This window comes from Mesoplodon densirostris, chromosome 2 (genome assembly GCF_025265405.1).
Source record: "Mesoplodon densirostris isolate mMesDen1 chromosome 2, mMesDen1 primary haplotype, whole genome shotgun sequence".
In the NCBI taxonomy this organism is placed as follows: domain Eukaryota; kingdom Metazoa; phylum Chordata; class Mammalia; order Artiodactyla; family Ziphiidae; genus Mesoplodon; species Mesoplodon densirostris.
In genome coordinates this window covers 93,070,608-93,092,321 of record NC_082662.1, presented here as the reverse complement: position 1 = coordinate 93,092,321, position 21,714 = coordinate 93,070,608, and the positions used below count along the sequence as shown (strand labels likewise).

Genomic DNA, 21,714 nt, shown 5'->3' with positions numbered 1-21,714 from the left:
TACCAGTAAGAGCCAAACTACCAATTTTAGTGGTTTCTTCTCATTCTCCATTCTATTTCACCAATCTAAAAAGCTGAAAGTTGCCTTAACTTGCATCTCAACTTCTTTATATAACATATTGAAGTCATACGAGTTCCACCTCCAAAATATTTCTTTAATTCGTCCCCTTTTCTTCATTTCCACTACCACCACATTTGTTCAGACTCTTTCCTTTCTCTCTTTGCTTAATAGTGTTTTATCTCCTTGACTCTCTTTCTTACCCTTTTCTGTTAGTTTTGCCCACTGATTGTAGAATTATAGCTTAATACACAACCTTAACTCTTCCATTCCTCTGCTTATACATATCTCACGGTTCCATGCTGTCTTTGGAAACCAAACTCCTTATAAGTTTCTTCAAAATTTGATCTCAATCACTATAGTCTATTTTATTTTTCTTAAGGCCTACATTCTAATTCTACCCAATTTAATGCACTGAATTTCTTGCTTATCATACTACCACAATCTTTATACTTTGCAGAGAATATACTTTATACTTTTCTTCTTCTTCCAGGAAACCCCATTTTTCCTTTCTCTATTTGAAAAAAATCCTACTCATCTGTAGAGATCAAGCTTAAATGTTAAAATCTCTATAAGGTCATCTTTGGACAATTTGCTTCCATTTCATATATTAGTGAAATTTCTCTGCTCTTTGTGCTCTTTGTTATGATTTGCATTTTAGAAATTACATTGGAATATATTTGGTTGTCTGTCTCTTTCATTAGACTGTGAGTTCCTTATGTTACTTTGGTTACATTCACACACAGTGCTGTCAATATAATCATTCCATATCTACCTATTTAAATTTATCATACATCCTGATATTGGAGTAAAGTGTATATAGCATAAATAATACTGAGAACATAGCAATATAATCTTTGGCAGATTGATTAACATTATATTTAATCTGTAGATCATACAAATGTCATTACAATGATTACGGTGGGTATGGATATCTGATAAGGATTTTTTAAAAAGAAAAATAAGACTTTTCAATAACTATATTTGATATTCATAAAATTATATAGAACATTTTAAGACATCCAGATAATTTAGTGGTGGTAGCACGAGTAGGAAAAAATAGTTGAATAAGACAGAAATGCTTATTTAAGCATAGATAGAATCTTCAAAATTTTCAGTGCAATGCAATCTATTTATCCAGAACTTCAGGTCCTAAAGTGAATTTTATTTTGGAATATGGATGCATCTTTTAAGATCAATGGTTATTGCATCTGTGAAACCTGAATCATGAGCACAACATTTAAATAATTTAAAGTTATTTTTTAAGACCCAAGCAAACAATGTTATATGAAGTCTTTGGACTGTTGAAATCAATATATTTGTAGGGTACATAATATGTCCAGGAGATAGAGATATACTTTAATAGAATATTAGTCAACAATTATCCGGTTACATGTGAAAGAACATAGTAAATATGATCAAAAAGATCTAATATTTATTCATTTAGCATCAAGAACTGTTTATTTGGCAATTACTACTTACTTCCCTGTATACAATTAAGCTCCACAGAAGATATACCTCTAAAAGACTTAAAATAAGGGAAACAATTTTGAAAAGAAGCACACCAAAGACCAAATAGCACTATAAGACAGTCAGTGATTAAATGCCTAATGATATACAAACAACAAATATTAATTATTCAAGGGCAGGGGAAGAGAAGAGAAATCAGTAAAAGGGTCATACAGGATGTGGCCCTTGAACTTGGCTTCAAAGAGTATAGAGTATTACAAAATCATTAAGATGTAGAGAATGATACTAGGAAAGGCATAAGATGTTTAGGGAACATCTGGTCTTACCAAAGTGTGGCACCTTGGGAGAGGGACTAAAGTGTGATGAATTCTTGCTAGGATCCAGGTACTCTTCTATGTATTTACATAATATAATGCTAAAGCAGAAATATAATGTGCCATATGATTATTGAAGCTCTAAAATGCCAAGTTGAAGTAATTTGAAGATTTGAAGTTTTTGAAGTAAATGGAGTAAAAAAAAAATTAAAGTTATTTGGAGCAAACAAATTTAATAAAGTTTTAGGGAAAATGTTATCATTAGTGTGTAATACATAGCAGAGATGGGAGAGACTCATTGAGCATAAAAGTTCAGTGATCAATGTCATAATATGAGTGAGCCAATGATAGTGCAGTGAGAAGTCAAAGGCCAGTGCAGATGGAACAAACACTAGGAAGGCAGGATTGTAGAATTTATTACTAAGATTGGATATGGGCAGTGAGGAAAGATGAAAACTGAATGATGACTTCAAGCTTCTGTCCTTGGGGGAATGACAATTTAGTGATGCCTGGTCAGTTTTACCTGGTCAGGAACAACGACATACACAAAACACTCTCACACGAAAGCTCAAGGCTTCTTAGTAGTCACAAAAGATTTTAAAAGGCTTTTATACTTTGCTAATAGAAATGCTCCACAGATGCTGACTGTGAGTTTATTTATTTGGAATTAGAATCTATTCTTAAAATAAATTAACATACCCAATTCAGTAGACAACAACCAATGAAAATTCTTCCTCAAAGTTGTTGGAAAAGGAACCACTAAAATGAAAGACATCATCCACATTTATTAGTTCTTTATGCTATTACTGTAATTGCTGTAAAATATAATAAAGAGGTTCATGATGATGACTCCCACTCCATAACAAGTGCTAAACAAGCCTCAGTTTACTCCAGTTAAAGCAATTACATGCATATGAAATTTGATTTTGAAATTTTTAATTCCAAATTACCAAGATTAAAACAAAAGTTGTTGATTTTCTAGATGTAAACTATAGTTTATTCAGAAATTTTGTTCATGTTAATTTTCATTTTTTGAGGTTAAAGACTTAAGGGGGGTTATCTTGCAACTGAGAGTAAAAACAAAGAATAAGGAGTGCTGACTTTCTTTGGCAAGAAAGATAACGTTCCATTTTGCAATGTTAATCAAAGATGTGACATCGAAATATCAGAGGAAAATATCTGGTCAGTTGGTGAGAGACAATGAAATTGTAATGCATAGGGGTAAAGGTGTAAGAGTATCCTGTAGAACTCCTGAGTTTGTATCAATCTCATATTAACTTTACCTTAGGGATATTGACCAAGTATTGGTAAGTGCAGGACTAAAATTCACAGGAACAGAGAGGGATAGAGATTCAGCACTTATGCACACAAAGGAAAAAATATTAAAGTGATGAGTTCTCTAAGGAAAAAATGTAAAGGAAGATGTGGATGGTAAAGGAAGTAGAAAAGGGAAAGGAAATTATTAAGAGTATTTATTCTTTCAACTCATGCTAAGACCTTTATAATTGTTATCTTATTTGATTCTTGCAACCTGACCCAGTAGATATTCTTTCCATTTTTAAAGGCAAGGGATCTGAGACTTATAGAAGGTAAACAACTTGCCCAAGTTCACAGTCCTTTTAAAACGAAACACCACAGCACATTACATAGACCAATTTCCAGACGTGTATCTCTTGCTCTGTAAACATTGGCCTAACATTCTCTCTCTCTCCCTCTCTCTCTGTCTCTCTCAGTTGCAGTTTTCCAAGTCCTCTTCATCCTTTCTATTTTGGTGAAAAATTTGTCAGAAGGAAAGGAGTTAGAGGAGATAATATTACAGCTAACTAGGCTTTAATATTCCTATGTGTGCTCTTTATAATCATTCTTAACTTGAATGAATCAAAGATTAAACTGCTTAAACGGATGTACAAGTTGGATCCTTAATGACCATAAATATTTTCCAGTATACTATTGAATCCTTAACTTTTTTCCTTAGAATACAATTCTTAAGGAGAGTAGTTGTGCTGTCTTTCTGGAATACTAGAGAAATAATAAATTCCCTCATTGCACAGGACGTCAATGAACTAAAACTAAAAGCAGGGTTTTTATCAACAGTGCTTGCTCACAGTGAGATATGTAAAGTGTGTACATGTCACAGTTATGCACGTCAAACACTATACCCTTTCAGTATATTCTGGCCCATACAAAGCAAAATATATTTAATAGCCATCCATCTATACCTGTGTACATGTATACATTTATAAATATATTTAACATCTATTCATTTTATTCATAATCTATTCAGTTGGAAACATAGGCCAGAGTGTTTGTATCACATTGTTATGACAGCCTATAGAATTGGGTTTATTGAACTCTGATAGGTCTAACTATGATGCCATTGGCTTGTATTTAGAGAAACTATAAAGTGTGGAGTTGTATCAACCAAAAGTATCTATTTGAGGATATGGGAGATTTGTATGCAATGTTCCTATTATGAGTATCTGCAAAAGAAATCTCTTACTAATAATAGCATTAGAAATGTTTGTAGTTTCTTGAGCAGTTAGCTGGGTTTCTTTTTTCTTTTAACTGTTATGAAAATTAAATTTATCTTTTTTTTATGGCTTATGGAAATAATGGAGTCAAATTTGGGACACAGTAGAGAAGATAACTCCTTGCTTTTTGACTGTTTTTGTAACTTTTTGCATTCAACTCTATACAAAAAGTACATATAATGTACTTTAATATTATCTGCTTTATTTTATTAGAGTTCCTTTTTAAAAATGCTGTACAAGACCCATTGCATTGACTTCATAAACCATCAATGGATCATGACCTGCATTTGGGAAAAGCCTTGGTCTCTAGTATGCATTTTTAGATTACTAATATTGTTAGTCCTATTTTTTGCCAATAAAAAAATTACTTGCTTATTTACATTTCTTACCTAACATTTCTTATTTATATTATCTTTTATTTATGTCTTCCTTGTAAGCTGCTGCTAGTCTTTTCTTATGGAAAACTATAATTAAATAAAAATCTGAATACGCCAGACAATCTATTAAGCTGGAGTTTTATAGATTTATTAAATGGACATTTCCTGCATAGAGCTTATGGTTTACTGAGGATGATGGATGTGGAATAGATAAAATAACAGTAAATAATGAGTAATATATTAAAAGATAGAACAAAGAAGTCAAAGTGAAAACAATGTTTTTTCCCTAAAGGAAATATGTTGGAGTTAAAGATATAAATAAAAATCAATTTGATCTATGAAAAGCAAGTTTTTTATGAGTTAGACTTAGTCTTGAAGTGTTCATCACTGTTTTAGTCCTCTTAGCAAAGAATTGGTGTCTCAATGTCATAGTTCTCTGAAGGTCTACCTACTCGGAGTGAATGTATATTGAGAAACAGTTTTTATTGCTCCTGCTGAAGACAAACAAAATTATCCCAACAGGATACTGTGACTTTGGGCTTCTAAAATCTGGCAAAAACCAAGTGTTCTCTGTATGCATGATGATGTACAAAAAAGCTGGTAATAGATGCCCATCAAAGCAGGGAATGTCTTCTCATCTCAGGGGGTTTATTCGCTAAGTGGGTGTCTTGATGCACAGACGCAGGGCAGGAAGAAGCAAGGGGCTGAACAGCAAGAGAGGAAGGCAGCACAGCGTTTTTCTCATATGTTGAACACAAACTGAGTAAACACTTACCTATACTTTCATAAAACAAAATCAAGGAAAATGTATTCCCTAAATAACCTCTCCCTTGTATGCTTTTTCTGATTAAAAAAAAAAAAAGTCCCCTCGGGGACTTCCCTGGTAGTCCAGTGGTTAAGACTCCGCACTGCCAATGCAGGGGGCATGGATTCGATCTCTGGTGGGGGAACTAACATCCCACATGCCGTGAGGTGTGGCCAAAAGATAAAATAATAATAATAATAATTTTTAAAAATCCCCTCATTTCCAACAGTTATTTCTCTAAAAATGAGGAGATTTAAAAAATAAAATAGTGTGCTGGTAAAGGCCCTCTATCCTTACTGCCACATTTCTTCCCCCTCCCCAGGAGTGGGAGTTAATATGGAGAATGTATATGAGGAGGGGGCAGACACATAGCTGCTAAAAGGTAAAAGTCCAAGATTTCACAACTGTGCAACGTATCAGTCTTTATTGCTTTCCTATGACTCCTATTTCATGATTGTCCCCTGATGATTCTCTCTTTTCCTCTTTATGTGCTATTATTTCTTCCTGTTGTTGTCTCTCCTTTAGGATTTTATATGCCCTTCTTATCATAATTCCTATTTCTTCTAATTTTTTTTTCCACGCCCCATTCCAGAGAACCTTCTTTTCACTGCTTTTTACTTATTTCTCAAACAAGGAGCTGGAAAAGTTTTTAGAAGGATTATACTTACTAACTGGGTCATATGCTATTCTTTTTAAAGTTAATGCACACTTTCTCTATTGGAATCCAGTTAGACCTCAGGGGGCTATTATGCCATCCAATCAGGATGAATCATGTAGAGAGATGGTAGTAGGATCAGTGACCGAAGACTGAGATATTGCAGGACTTTAAATAACCTAATCATTCAGAATTTGTTTTAAACTCTGGTAATGCTTGATATTTTATCTGAATTTTCAGCTTATCTGATCTCAAATACATGTAATCAGCAGAGTGAGAATTACCTCAAACTAGTTTTGCCACGAAGGTTAACTTGGCTTTACAAAGAGAGAGGCAGACTTTTTTTTTCTTTTTTTTTTTGCCTTCTACTTGTATAGCTCTGTTCATAAGAACTTGGGTTTATGTTTCTTTTCTTCTCTCTAGTGGGCTGCCTTCTAATTAAAAGCTGATGAGATGATTTCTCTGTTTACCCCTTTCCTTTACTTTACAAATGCCTCTCAGAATATGAAACACCCAGTGAATATAACAGAAAATATTTATCTGGGGTTCTCCTGTGTGTGAAGAGTTAGAGAAATAACCACTATTCTCATTGTTTCAAGGAAATAAACTGATGCTATTGACTTGTGTTTTATTACCATTGCAAGGTTTAGGGAGAAGGGCTGCAGAAGAGAATAAAGCTAACATAAACTTAAAGAGAGGTCACTAATTATAAAAATGTAAATTCCTCTCTTTTAAAAATAAGTAAATGTCCAAACTTCAGTTGAAAATAAGTGACCTATCGTGATTGCTGTTTAGTATTGAAATAACAGAATACTTCATGATATTACGGTTGTTATAATTCCTATAATTCCATACATACCTTTAGAAAACTTTTAATTTACCGTGTGTCCATTGCTATTTAAATCATAAATTGGGGAATATTTTTATAGTTTTTAGCCTCTTTTTCTGAGTTCTTTCCAGTTAAGCACTTTTGATGGGTAAAATATTTATCATTGTTATAGAGATGAGTATGTAAACAGTTTAAATTAGGATAAAAATACTGTTTTGTGGGAAAAACTCTACTCTTTAACAGTATGACCTTAGATATACCATACACATTCTGGATCTTAATTTTCTATCCTATAAAATTTCTCTTCTGTAATCATTTGAGATCGCATATCTACTTTTAAAGTATGTAGCTGTTCATGTACAGTACTCCAACATCTGTTGCATTCATATTTTAGAACAGACTTTAGATGTATCAAAACATTAATATCAGAAAAAACAGAGGGCAAATTATTTCTGTTCCTATTTTGTTGGTGAGAAAATAGAGCCAAATAGAAGTTAATTAGTTTGTTCACGATGGGAAAGCTAGTGGTTTCAGTGCTGAGAAGGAAAAGATCACACATACAGTTGACACATTTACGCAGGGCTTGCTATGTGCCAGTAAGTACTCAGAGGGCTGAAGATCAATTTAAAAAACAAGCAAAAATTTTACCTTTGTGAGCCTATTATTATCTGTTTAACCTATGTTTAAACCCAAACATGTTCATCTTAGGTGTAATTGTTCACTTATCTGACAAAAAGAAAGCCCTCTGTTCTTCACTATAGCCAGTTATAGGACAATGCAATAAATTCTATAACTATACCTGTCTAGCCTTTATGGAAAAAATGTATCTGCAGTGTGAGCTTCTTAAGAGCTGATACCTGCCATAATACATTTTGTATTCCCAGTCAGTGTCACAAGAGAGTAGTCTCACTATATTTTTGTTAAATGTGTAAATGGGTTCTCTTTTTAATATCGGGTTTAAATTTTCATTTTTAATGGAATTTCTTCAGTGATTCAATTGGGATTAAAGGATTCATAAGGCTTACTCTTAAAAGTTGACCTGGGAATATTTAAATAAGATCTGTATGTTGATAACAGCATGTGCTTAATCAGTAGGTATCATCAGAGATTTTCACTTTTCATTTATAGATGTATAAAATAAAATCACTACAGAGTATGCTGTTATCAAAAATATATAGACTGTATGAATGTCAGAGAATGACTGTTTGGACAAAGGAGATAAGTATTGCCATTAATTCTTTTAAGTTTTCTCATTTTAGAAAGTGTTCAACCAATATGAGCTTGTTCTGGTAGAAGTGGTCTTAAATGGCTTCTATTTCTTCTACTTGTTAAAATTTAACATAATATGTGTGAATTATTGTGGTACAAACAACCAGGGAATTTTTTCTTCACCATTTATGAAGTACTTTGTATTGCAGGAAGAAACTTTGTGTAAATCAGAGAACATGAGCTAGACACTGGGCCTTATGGCCGCCTTTACCTGAAAAGTAAACAAGTCGTACAGGAGTTAAATTATATTGCATTTGTAAAGTACTTAGCACAATAGTTGTTTAGTAGGCTCAATAGTTGGAAAATAATAAATTTTCTTAACATACACATCTGTTTCCTAGTGAATTTCCTCTTTTATCATTCTGGTCTCATAGCTGTCACGCTCAACACAGTCTAAAATGATATCTTCCTCAGGTAGTCTTTGAAAAGTTGGGGTTTAAATTTAAAACAGGATCAAAGAGAAAGGTTTCATGGCCTGACATATCAAAATTGCATCTCTTTTTGTATCATCAATTACAAATAAAATATTTCAGCCCTTAAATTGGATGCTTAGTTTAGATTTGATAACACTAATGGGTAGTAACGCTTTTGTGAGATTTTACAAGTAAAATGTTAAAATGAAAATGTAATACACCTACCTTGTATGCACACTGATCCTCAAGAAATCAGCTTTTCAGATATTAGACATTTATCTTTAGGGATGATAGTGTTTACTCGAATAAAACAGAATCACCCTAGTCCCACTGTATATTGTTTTCTGTTTATACTTATACGAAAAAGGAGTGCTTTCATTACTGAACTTTTTCTTTCTCTCTCTTCTGTATTCAGAATTCTTTGCATTCTTCTCAATTTCAGGGTCCTTGCTCTCTTTCTTCTCCTTTTAATCCTTGTCTTCCTCCTCTGTTTTCTCTCTCTCTCTCTCTCTCTCTCTCACTTTGTCCATCTTCCTCCCTCCCCTGCCCTCCTCCTCAGCCTCCAGGCTTCCTTTCTTTCTTTGCTGTCCCTGATAAGTAGAGACAAATCTTTGCATGCCTTCAGCTTTTAGGGCTGCACTTATTGAAAGCACTCAGAGGATTCTATTCTCATTTTTAATTTCTGCACTGGCCTCTGGAATCATTCATCCAAAGTCTGCCATCTGGTTAACAGTCACACCACTTGTGGTTGACTCTTTTGCATAAAATATTTTAATGCTATTAAATTAAAAATAACATTTTGACAGAGGACAGATGTTTATTATTTAAAAAATACTAACTGAAGTTTTCCTTTGTAATCTCTTCTTCTTTAGTATTTGAATTATGATTGGTAAAAATTTATTTTTCACACAACTCTTAATTAATTATTACCCACCTGAACAACAACTCCTGAGTTTGTTTTTTAAATATATACTCATTATAGCTCAAAACCACCACTTTTTGTTTATATCAAGTTCAAGTGTCGTGATTTCTTTAACCATATTTTTGGTAAAATTTCTTCAGATTATTTCTATCTCCTATCTCCTAAGTTTAAGATACCCTGTAATTAAAACAACCATAACCATGGTTCAATTAGTCCTAAAACAAAGAAAATGAGAAACAAAATCACTTTTCTAATGTTACTCTTAAGTTGTTCACAATAATCTCAAATCTATAGCCTATGCATTCATTTTAATTGCTTTAATATTCAGACACCTCACAAAATAAAAAAGTACTCTAAGTAGCTTGTGAATTTAGCCAGAAAAATAATGTCAAGAAATTACATAGTAAATATTCTTGTAATCCTTTGTAATCAAGGAATAGTTCCATAAAATTGAATAGATACTACATTTAAAGAAATTCCAACTCAATAGCCCCTGGGAGCCATTGATGTCTCTATTAGAGAGAAGCAATGGTTGGCTTTGTGGAGAAAGCACAGGGAGGAGTCCAAGGTCAGGGTTGCTCTTGACTAGTTACCTGATTATGGGAAAGATAGTTAACTTCTTTGAGCCACAGGTTCCTCATCTTTAAGACTGTCATGCTACAGCTGCACCAAAAAAGCAACGGAACCTTTGTGAGAATAAAATGACAAAATGAATGTGAAATTGATTTTTAAATTGTAAAGCACTACATCAATACAAATTATTGTCATTATCATTGTTCTTACGTTCATATGTAGTTAGTTCTCTAGCTAATAAAAATAGAAATTAGAACAAAGTCAATAGTTCATATTTGTATGATAAAATGACTTCTAATTACATAGGGAGAGTAATATTAGAAAATAAATGTGACAGTACTGTATTTTCCAGGTTTTATAAGTCATTTCTTTGAGTTTTAAAATGATGATGTTATTATTTAGACTTCTTAATTATTAAGGAAAGCTGCTAATAATCATATTTTCTAATATTTCACATTAGTTCAATCCTGAAAGCAAATGATAAATTAAAACTTAGCTACCCATCTAGGAATCTAATGCAAAGACAATATTCTTGTTATCTTTCAATAAATAAAATTGGAAATGGTAAATAGGTTATCTTTGACCTATACATGACGTAGTAAACCTACATTTGCATTTCTTTTATTCTTGCTTTAAATAATGTTTTCTTAAATTGTTGATAGAGAAAATTAATATGAAGGCAGTATCCACACTTTTAAAAATTTTACATATTAGGTATTTTTAAAGCAAACTAATTGAAAATATATAGCCTCTATTTTGAAACTCAATTGGACGTACCTAGTCAAATGTGAATTATCTAGTTAGTGTTCATAATAAAACCCAATGGTCCCTACAGGATTCTCAGATAAATTTAAGGACTTATTTTCAGGAAAACGTCCAAGCTCTGGGATAGTGATTATTGAACTTTATTATGTAAAAAAAAAATTATATTTGTACCTCAAGACAATGACAATTTCTTAACTCATTTTTAGGACTTTGAAATTGTGATTCAGCAAGTTTGAGGTGAAGTCCAGAAATAACTTTGAAAAATGCTAGTCTAGACAGTGTATCCTGCCAATCCAGAATAATGCAGGGAGAAAATTATATAGGAAGGTACTGTTGAATTTATGTCTTATAAAGCATTGTGAACAATTGTGAACACTTAAATGAAAAAAGAAAACATCTGTAAAATATTAAAGATATATAATTTTGAAATATTTATCTTCTTATCAGTATTTCTTAACTTTAGTGTCTGTGCTTAATATTGGGGCTAGGACTTAATCTTTTAAATTGTGAGTACTGTTCCTGTCTGAGATCTTAAAATTGTCTAAAAGTGACTTTTATGTTATGTAAACTGTAAGATTTCACAACCAAATAAGTGATTCTTAAGTGTAAATTTTTCCATCATTAATAACAAAATACCTTTTTTCCCCTGTGCTAGGGCTCACCAGGAGAACGTGGGTCAGCAGGAACAGCTGGCCCAATTGGTTTGCCAGGGCGACCAGGACCTCAGGGTCCTCCTGGTCCAGCTGGAGAGAAAGGTGCTCCTGTAAGTAATTTCAGGGAGGAATATATTATACTGTCATCCTGCACAAGTTATTATTTTTTATTCTTCATAGTCCACTGCATTCTTTCTGCATATGTGCCTGGCATATAAACACACTTCTTTTTATATTTATAATACAGAAAATTTCAAATTCATTAAATGAGATGACATTTTTCCACATTTTATGAAACCCTAATATCTGTGAGGGAGTTGGATATTATTAATGTGAAAGGCTTCTGAGTTTGTTCCTTTTGAAAGATAAAATTTGACTTTTGATTAAAACCATACTTTGCTGCATTATATTAGAAAAGTGTTCACTTTTCACTCCTCTTGTAGTACAACTTAATTTCCAATCACTTTCATAGTCTGTAAGTGAAACGCATAGAAAGAGGATGCACTTCTCATGTGATTTGAGTTTTGATCTACAGTGAAAGAGGTGGAAAACATCTGGTCAATTATTTTATCTTATATTTATTTAATAATTATGGATATATTCTGTTCATTAAATTTAAGTTTCATCATCAAGATTTCTCCCCAAATTTTGTTCCTGCTTTTCACTTAATCATATTAATTTTCTAAAACAACTAAAGCATTCTCTCATCCTCCAAGGTTAAAACACAAACTTGTTCAGTAAATATATATAAAAATTGCTGACCATTGTATGCAAAAAATACGGGTTCAATACTTTTGTGTATATGTAAGTTTTGACATATATTATCTAGTTTAAGCCTATAATCTTCAAAATACCTTTTAATCACTAAGGCCCTAGTTTTAGCAAGTTGAGTCAGATTTAGCAAGTCGCTTTCATTGTCCATTGACATTACTGTTTATGATCTTGTTTAAGTATTTCCAAATTAAAGTGACTGTTTTTCTGTAATCTACTACCTTTTAGACACATTTAGAATATTAGAATAGGACCATATCACCTGTGGTTAGAATTTTTTGGTGACAGAGAAAGCATTTTAAATTGCTGAGAAATTTTTAAAGCAATGTATTTCCAGCTTAGTAAATTTGTTGAAAATTTAGATATTATTTTCTGAGATGTTAAAAGACAACTATAAAAAATTGTTCTTTGGCTCCTTCTTACAATTTCTATAATTTCCAACCAATCTCAGACACTAAAGATTTGTCCATAAAACTTTTATAGTGTACTGTGCACTGGGAGGGGATATAAAAGATATAGATTCAGGCCCTTTCCTACAAGTTCATTCAAAAATTCAGGGCACGCGTATATTGGCACAACACAATGAAGAATGTATGCAGAGAAAACAGATATGCATTGCTTTGTATACCAATTGAGAATATACTTATTAGAGAAGCCAAGAATCCTCTGAAGATAATAAGTTGAAGGCTGGGTTTTAAATACCTTGACTTTATGAAGAAAAAGTAAAATATTGAAACAAAGACAAGAATATGGAAAAGTATTGAAAATGATAATAAATTACTTTGGTGATATAGAGGAGAAATTATTGACAGAAGCCTTTTTCAGAGATAAGATTTGGCCCGGGTTTTGTTGGTGATTGGTGGTATTATTAGGACAGAGGGAGAAGAGAATGTTCTACCCACCCATTCTCTCTGTTATTCCCACCACCAACAAAAACTCCAAGGTGTTCATTCCACTGTTCTTTTATTCAACAAATAGTTATTGAGAGCAGCTAAGTGCTGGACACAGTATTAGTTAACTTTTTTTTTTTTTTTTTTTTTTTTTTTGCGGTATGCGGGCCTCTCACTGTTGTGGCCTCTCCCATTGTGGAGCACAGGCTCTGGACGCACAGGCTCAGCGGCCATGGCTCACGGGCCCAGCCGCTCCACGGCATGTGGGATCTTCCTGGACCGGGGCACGAACCCGTGTCCACTGCATCAGCAGGCGGACCCTCAACCACTGCGCCAGCAGGGAAGCCCTATTAGGTAGTACTTTTGAAGAAGTTATCTATCTAGGGATGGTAGCATCAAATGGTTATAGAAGTGTTGGGTGAAAATACCCATAGTCCTCCATGCAGAGGTTTAGTAAAAACTGATGGAGACGTTGGCTAAGATGTTAAGCAAAGTCTTTTACCTCTTCCTAAACCCAAATATAAATCTGATATAGTGGGATAGATTCCACACAGACCAGGACCAGAAGAAATAAAGAGCAGGTGATGCCTGGCTAGAGATTATGTGTATTGTAATGAAGGCAGTTAAGAATTAATCTGTCCTATTTACAGATACTCTCATATAAAAGGATTGTTTTTTGGAGTTCAGTCTCTCAAGGAAATCCAAATTAAGGAGAAATATCTGAATCAGCTCATGTGTTCAAAATAGTGACATTCACTGTGAATAGCACAGCACATTTTATGAGTGGAGATAGGTTTGAGACATTGTAATATTTAATTCGCAGGAAATAAAAGGTCTCCAGTGTGACATCAGAGGTATGTGTTAAATGATAATTATGGCATAGTTTTGAAAAATACAGTAAGATCGTATGGAACCCAATAAACTAATAAACTTGTTAACTTTGTTTTATAGACATTTCGTTATTTTTGTTGTCATTAAGCAATTAAGTAACTAGCCTTAAACGGCTACTCTGGGCCACAGGCCAACGAGGTAAAATGGAATACAAAATCAGACAGCTTCTGCTCTCACACAATTTATTGTCTGATGGGGCATTAGATAATAAGCAAAGAATCTCTAAGTACCTGTATAATTACAAGCTCTGGCTAATGATATAAGGAAATGTACTGGTGTATGTCAGCTTATAACAGAGGGACCTAAGCTGGAATCAGAGTCTTTCCTTGGGTAGGACATTGATGATGGAATGTAAAAGATGAGGAGGAATTAACTAAGTGGAGGATCCTCCTAGGGGCATTCCAGGCTAAGTGAACATGTGCTGAGGCCAAGGGACAGGAAGGGTATGGCATCAAGTTTAACTAAAAAAGATCTACATGGGTTGAAATATAGAGAGCAAGGGCAAGGGAGGCTAGATGTTGTTCCATAGGTAGTAGGAGCCAGGTAATGGTAGACCACACTAGTAGCTTGGTCTTTACCTTAGGAATGGTAAACAAGTAAATTGACTATAAAGAATGTTGGGAAGATGATTGTCTCTCTGATTGCAGCACAGAGGATAATTTGGAAGTAAGAATAGAGGTGAGATAAGAAGGAAATATTTCAATAGTTGAGAGGAAGCCTATTAGTATTTTGGGGTAAGATGTTAATGGTGGAGATAAAGAGAAGTAAATATATTCAAGAGATAAAACTTAGTCATCATAAAGGGACAGGAGGTGGTGAGCAGGATAACATAAATGCAGGAACTAATGACATGGATTCCCAGCTTGTGTAATGGGAGAAAAGATAGAACCACCAACTGCAATCAGGAATAACTTTGTGCAGAACTGATGAAGTCTTGACTTTTAGGAAATCACTTATTTAAGCTCTGAAAGGATTTTTTGCCATCTTTATTATCAAGCCTATACTTTTTAAACTACACAATATAGTTCAATTTTAAAAGAGGAAAATAATGTCATTGTCAAAAAGTAAACAAAAATTTTTAAAAAGCTACCAGCCTTGTCATTTTGAATCAGTAAAAGCAGCAATGAAAGAAAATATCAAAATCTAGAAAAATTCATGAAACATTGTTAAAAAATAGAAAAAGTCTACACATAAAGCATATTATAAAGTTAGGTATACAAGCAGCACAGAAAGAGTAAAGGGTCAGTGAGTTTTCACAAATATCGAGCATCTGATTTATCAATATATAATGCTTGTTTTGAAAATGTATGATTGAAAGAAAAATTCCAAGTTGAGTCTTAATTGTTTTTGTGACCCATAATTTGAGATTCATAAATTGTTAACAGTGTTAGTATTCTTAGTCATGAAAGAATGTAGAGATCTTTTGTGTTATCATTTGCTACTAGGAAATAGCAATATATTGGGAAAATATGCTTTGGGGGAAAATCAAAGCAATTTCCTTGTCAAATATGGAAGCCAGAGTATGACTGTTGTAGCTGTACTTAAAAATTGTAACAATAGCTAATTTATAGGTTTCTTACAGCAAAGTAATGACCTGCTGGATTTTCAATGCAGGGAGAAAAAGGTCCCCAAGGCCCTGCAGGGAGAGATGGAGTACAAGGCCCTGTGGGTCTCCCAGGGCCTGCTGGGCCTGCTGGCTCCCCAGGAGAGGATGGAGACAAGGTGAGTGCTCTTTATTCATATTAGTGCATCCTGTGAAAAATAAATTTTTTCTTAAGAATCCTGGATATAATCTCTTTTAAGATTAGATGTCAAATCTAAAGATATCTTTTCCAAAATTTCAATACAGCTTCCTTGTGCTCAAAAGTTTTATTTTAGAGGTTGAGAATTATCGTTATCCCAGGAAATAGTATGTAGTATATAAACAAGACAAGAACAATGGTAGTGAGAAAAAATAACAGATGCCAAACTTGCTTACCTATTTTTAAATATATGTGTTTCTGAAATAAACATGAAATTAATTTAATTAATTACTTTTATACATTTAGCTGTGGTGTCTTGGATATTGCAGAATTAAAATTTAAGAATGAGCTGCATACATATTTGATAATCCTATGCTTCCCTATTTTTTACTAACTTGTAAGTAAAGATTCTAAGCTCTTGGTTTTGAATGTATAGCTATGTTGTGTTTGAACTGAATTTATTTTCTAATATTATTGTGAAATTATATAACAAAATTTGTTAACCAGTGCTCTGATAATGTGCAACATTTTAGCAGTTGGAAAACTAGGAGAAAAAATAACTGATTTTTGATTAATGTGTAATTATATTTTTATATAAATTAATATATTTTCATTATTAGTTTATACTGGTAATATTTCAGACAAAATTGATTTTGTGAATTAAAAATCCAGCTGCAGTATTCCTCAAAGTTCAGTTGACTTTTGTTTGTCTATATACTAATCAATATTAGAAATCAATATTAGTCAATACTAGAAAGTGAGAAGCAGGCTTTTCCAATTTAAACTGTGACATTAAATGTTAGCACATAATTACATTAAAGTAAAATTTAATCATACAATGATAGTGATGACAATGCAATGGCAGGTATGGCATATTAGAGATAAATTTTAACTCAAATCTTTCAAATACAGGGTGAAGTCGGTGAACCAGGACAAAAAGGCAGCAAGGGTGACAAAGGAGAAAATGTAAGTTTCCTACTTCTTATTGAGGGGGCATTATTCATTTAACTCCTTTTGGTGTTAACCATGGATATTTTTTCATATTACTATTCCCTTACCTCTCCAAAAATTATAATATTACTACTATATTACCTCTGTGGGAACTATTCAGTTTGAGATTCAGTCAATTTTAATAAAATCTCTTTTCAAATTATGTGTTAAGAAATACAATAATTCCAACCCTAAAAGCAACAGAATGAGACTAAATCATCAGCAATTTTACCCTCCATTGTTTTTGCATCGTTAGTTCAAATACCATATGGGTTAAAGACAAATAATATCTTAAAGTTGTTATGAAAAGGATTTTTGACCTAGTGGAAACCTGACAGGGACTCAGGTACCCCAGTGGTCCCTGAACCACACCTCCAGAACATATGGTTTTAGCACTCTTCCCACTGTGTGGCAGTTTTATGAAAAAGAGCAAGCCAATCCAATGAATGACTCTTTTGTGTCTGGATCTTTCATAGTTCCTGATCAGTTATTTATGTTGAAAAAAAGCACAGTTAAGAAGTAATGTTTATGTATGTAAGACTCATAAAGCTATTGAAATCTACTGTTCAAAATAAGGAGTAACAGTATACTTAATATATAATACTGAGTTTGCATGTGTTTACATATAAAGAAAATTCTGAGGTTTCATATATCACTACTTTCTGTCATATAGAATTCCCCACATCCTATTTTTCATTTAGAAGATAGCATATGGATGCTTTTTTCATGTGCTCTTTCTGACACATACATATCTCATTAAAGAAATCTGGTATTTTGAAAATTTTCAAGTGTGAAACTTCAACATGATTTATATTAGCATAGAAATCCATTTTTAAATACCACAACGTTATAGTTGGGAATGCTTTCAATAACTGCCAATTTAAAATTTATTGCAAGTAGGCAAGTCTGAGTCTCAAGGAGTAAAATAAATAATGGTTGACTGCACTGAATGCAAAACCTTTTTTTTTCCCCCCCAAGAAATGTAGAGATGCTTAATAGATTTTGATCAACCAAATGTTCTGCACTACATAGCTCAGGCTCCTCTGGCTTCAGTTTCAAAATTACAGATTTTTATCTCACCGCAGGGTCCTCCTGGTCCCCCAGGTCTTCAAGGTCCAGTTGGTGCCCCTGGAATTGCTGTAAGTATTCCTCTTTGTTCAGCAAATCTAAATCCTTACCGTTCTCTGATCAGATTTATGAACTGTCACATAACCAGTCGATTTCATGTGGTAATAAGTTTGTATGCTTAACATTAAATCAAGTTTAAGTTATCTAATGTAGCTAACCAAGCTGATCTTTATAAACAAAAAACACTGTGACTTCATTTGAAGATAGATAATAACCAGTTGAGAAGGACTTCGTAGACAATTCTGAACATTATTTTCCCTTTTTAAATAGCTTTTACTTCACTTGATATACGTGAGAAAAGCAAAATCAGTCATATTCCAGAATCAAATAATTTAAGCAAAACAAACAGTGGTATATTTGCAGCAGATAATGGAAATGTAACTTACCTTGTACTTGGTTACTTATAAATAGACTGTCTTTGATTAAATTAGAAATGGCTATATTTTTATGATGACTTGTAGCAGAATCATGATTCTTCCAGTTTGTGATCATTTTTACTGATCTTTTCTAGGGAGGTGATGGTGAGCCAGGTCCCAGAGGTCAGCAGGGGATGTTTGGACAAAAAGGTGATGAAGGTGCCAGAGGTTTCCCAGGACCTCCGGGTCCCATAGGTCTTCAGGTAAGATGTTCTCTGAGTTGCACACCCTTGTCATTCCCACTTACTTTTCACACCAGGTTTTCTGGAAGTTGTAAAACAAAACACCTTTCCTTCTTTCTATCTAGGAACTAAGGTACAAAGTTTAGGTATAATGACTGTTTTACTTAAATGTGTATCTGAACTTTAACTGCTTTTAATCAATTATTATTAATTTTTCTGAAGTGAAGCTGCATCAGCCCTGGTTTCTGTTTCTGGAGTTTATTTAGCCCCACCATAGGTATAACACCCCTTTTCTTCATCCTTATTGTATTTGGAAAATGAATGACAACCTTCTTTAAGTGTGACAGTTAGAAGCAAGATGTTAGAAGCGTCCTTACACACATCTCACAGCAAGAAAATTAGTATTCCAGATGGCTAGCAAAAACTAAAAGCCTTTTGATAAATAGCAAACTGTCAATCACAATTATTAACAGAAACTGCCAACAAGAAATGTTAAACAATAATAGGTATAATAAACAAATTAACAGTAAATTGGTCATTTAAAATAACTTCTTAAATTTAGAATTATAATTTGTATTTTATGAAACACTTTCAGCGGAGGAAATATTAAATTGTAAAACATTGTAGGCTAAAAAATTTTCATTCAAATATGGCTTACAACTGGGTTCTTAGGCAAAACATTTCTTAGTAGACATCTGTTCTGAGTTGTTTTTCCACTCTTCCATGTGATGTTAACTGCTTCCTACAAACTTTGGAAACATCTGACTTTCTTCTCCCACTTGCTTATTCAATACCTACCTAGTGATCCTCTAAAAGATTATAAAATTTTGTTTTAAATGCTATTTGTGTGCCATGTGAATATTAGTTATGCCACATTAACAATTTTAGAAGTGATTAAATTAAATCATCTAATTCATTGTACTCAAAATTTTGTGAAGTTGTGGAAAAGTAAGTAAAAGTTGAATTTGTATAAATTTAATTTTTATCTCTATTTTCATAAGTAAAGTCATAGAATATTGGTTTTTAATATTAACTAGCTTATTATATATATAATTGTACAAATTATATTGTAAAAATATAATTATATTATCATAACAATTGTTATAACACTCAATGGATGTCTACCAGTGAACATGATGTTATAATTTTCTACTTTTTTTAATGCCAAAATAATTATTTTTCAACTTGGAAAATGTAAAAACTTCATTTCATATTTGTGTTTAGCCCTTTTATACTTGTTAGACAATAATAAATAAGCAATCCTGAGTAGTATATATCAGTATGTATGAGAAATACACATATTTGAAAACAACAAGGCATTAAAAATTAGATTGCCAGTGGATATATTACCACTCATTTTCTGCTTTTTCAGTTAACTGATTATTCTGAATTCTATAAGGTTGTAATTTAGAAATTGAGTTATCATGATTAAAAGAGATGCCTTGTAGCTTATATTTACAAGATATTATATTTAAAAAGTCTTCATTTCCACAGAGTAAGAAATGTCCTCTTTGATGAGGATGACTAAAGAAATCAGTTCCCTGAAAAATTGATGATATTTTCCCCACAGCTACCTCTTTAAATCAGGAATCTGAAAAGATGCTAATGTAATTAACATGTTCACAATCACATCTGCATACTTTAATTGAGTCTTCATGGCAGAATAGATATTAGCAATTATAATAGACAGAAATAATAATAATCTAATATTCTGTTTAAATGACTTGATTTTTCATTTCTATGTTTACTATTTGTCTGCATATGAAGGAGACATACAGAATGAGAGTTCTTAGCCTGAATTCATTTTTTTATTTCATCACTTATGTAGTAAATGATTTTAAATTGACAGACCTTAAAACAGAGTCTCTCCATGCATAAATTACTCCCTAGGAAAGAGGTAGGACATGTGAAAACTGATTAAAACTGGAGTGCAGTTTTGCACGTTTAGTTCCTGCAACAAGAGAATTGACTCATTATGTTTCTATTAATTTTAATAATAAGAACATTCTGTCTTAACTCGAACTATAATCAAACTTCATAAAAAAGTAAATATTTAAATATTTTTCTATTGGAAGGTTTCTATTGAACGATTAGGAATAATCATACGTGCAAATAAAAAATGGAAATGCAGACTGGGCTTGTTATAGAAATAAAAGACAACTATGAGTGAATATTTATATACCATTCGATTTGGGGATCCCAAATCAGATGCACTCTGTACTAAAAGTGGTGGAAAACTGTACAGAAGATAAGGAATGTGATTGTTAATTTATACAGTGTTTATAAGAACTTAATTATGTTTAAGCTGTAATGCTTACTACTTAAGGAAATGGACTGAAATGTTTATTTCATCTGTGTTAAAAATCTACTTGTCTGTTAAGAATTTGAGTTCATGTGCTCCATCAATGAATTAGAATCTCTTAGGTTGTGGATCTTGGAATCTAAAATTTTAGGGATCTCTTTCAAATAATTTTTAAGCAGGCTAAAATCAGAAACACTACCTGGCTCTTTCCTCCCAGGAAACTTACTAGGAACTTCTCTAGTAATTCTAGAAGCTAGCATCAGATGATGATAACTGTTTGGGAAGTACATATGATAGGCTATTTTCCTAGACATCTGACTGATATATGAGAAAAAATAAATGACATTCTTGTATATGTTGTTCATTATAAATCAGTAATTAAGATTTCCTCATAAAAATGAATATATGGAACATTAAAAAAGGTTTACAAATATACTCGGTAAAGTACCCTCTCTCCAAACTTAGAGTCATATGGAATTAGTAGGTCACAAAAACAATATAGTGGGTTATTACCAGCATTAAAAAATGAAATATAACAGGATAAGGTAAAATAGAATAAAAATATCAAAGATCATCATCTATCCATTCAAGGTAAGTATTACTTTTTGAAACCCATGTTTCAACTATTTTACATGTACATGCTTACTAGGTCATAAGTAAAATATATTTATTACTGTGGGTTTTGGTCAAATACTTTGTAGCCACTGTGTGTAGGACCAAGTCAATAACTTTACTAAAATATCAGCAGAAATGTAGAGCTTATGTAGTG

The 21,714-nt window shown here is 32.7% G+C and overlaps 1 protein-coding gene across 1 annotated transcript in view; it reads left to right on the top strand.

Annotated features, from left to right (window-relative positions):
- COL11A1 (collagen type XI alpha 1 chain) overlaps positions 1-21,714 on the top strand; it is a 208,320-nt gene that overhangs the window by 143,788 nt on the left and 42,818 nt on the right. Inside the window, exons 42-46 of the mRNA XM_060090201.1 lie at positions 11,636-11,743; positions 15,800-15,907; positions 16,840-16,893; positions 18,003-18,056; positions 18,557-18,664. Of these exons, the coding sequence (XP_059946184.1) occupies positions 11,636-11,743; positions 15,800-15,907; positions 16,840-16,893; positions 18,003-18,056; positions 18,557-18,664 (432 nt within the window). The remainder of the gene's footprint in view (positions 1-11,635; positions 11,744-15,799; positions 15,908-16,839; positions 16,894-18,002; positions 18,057-18,556; positions 18,665-21,714) is intronic.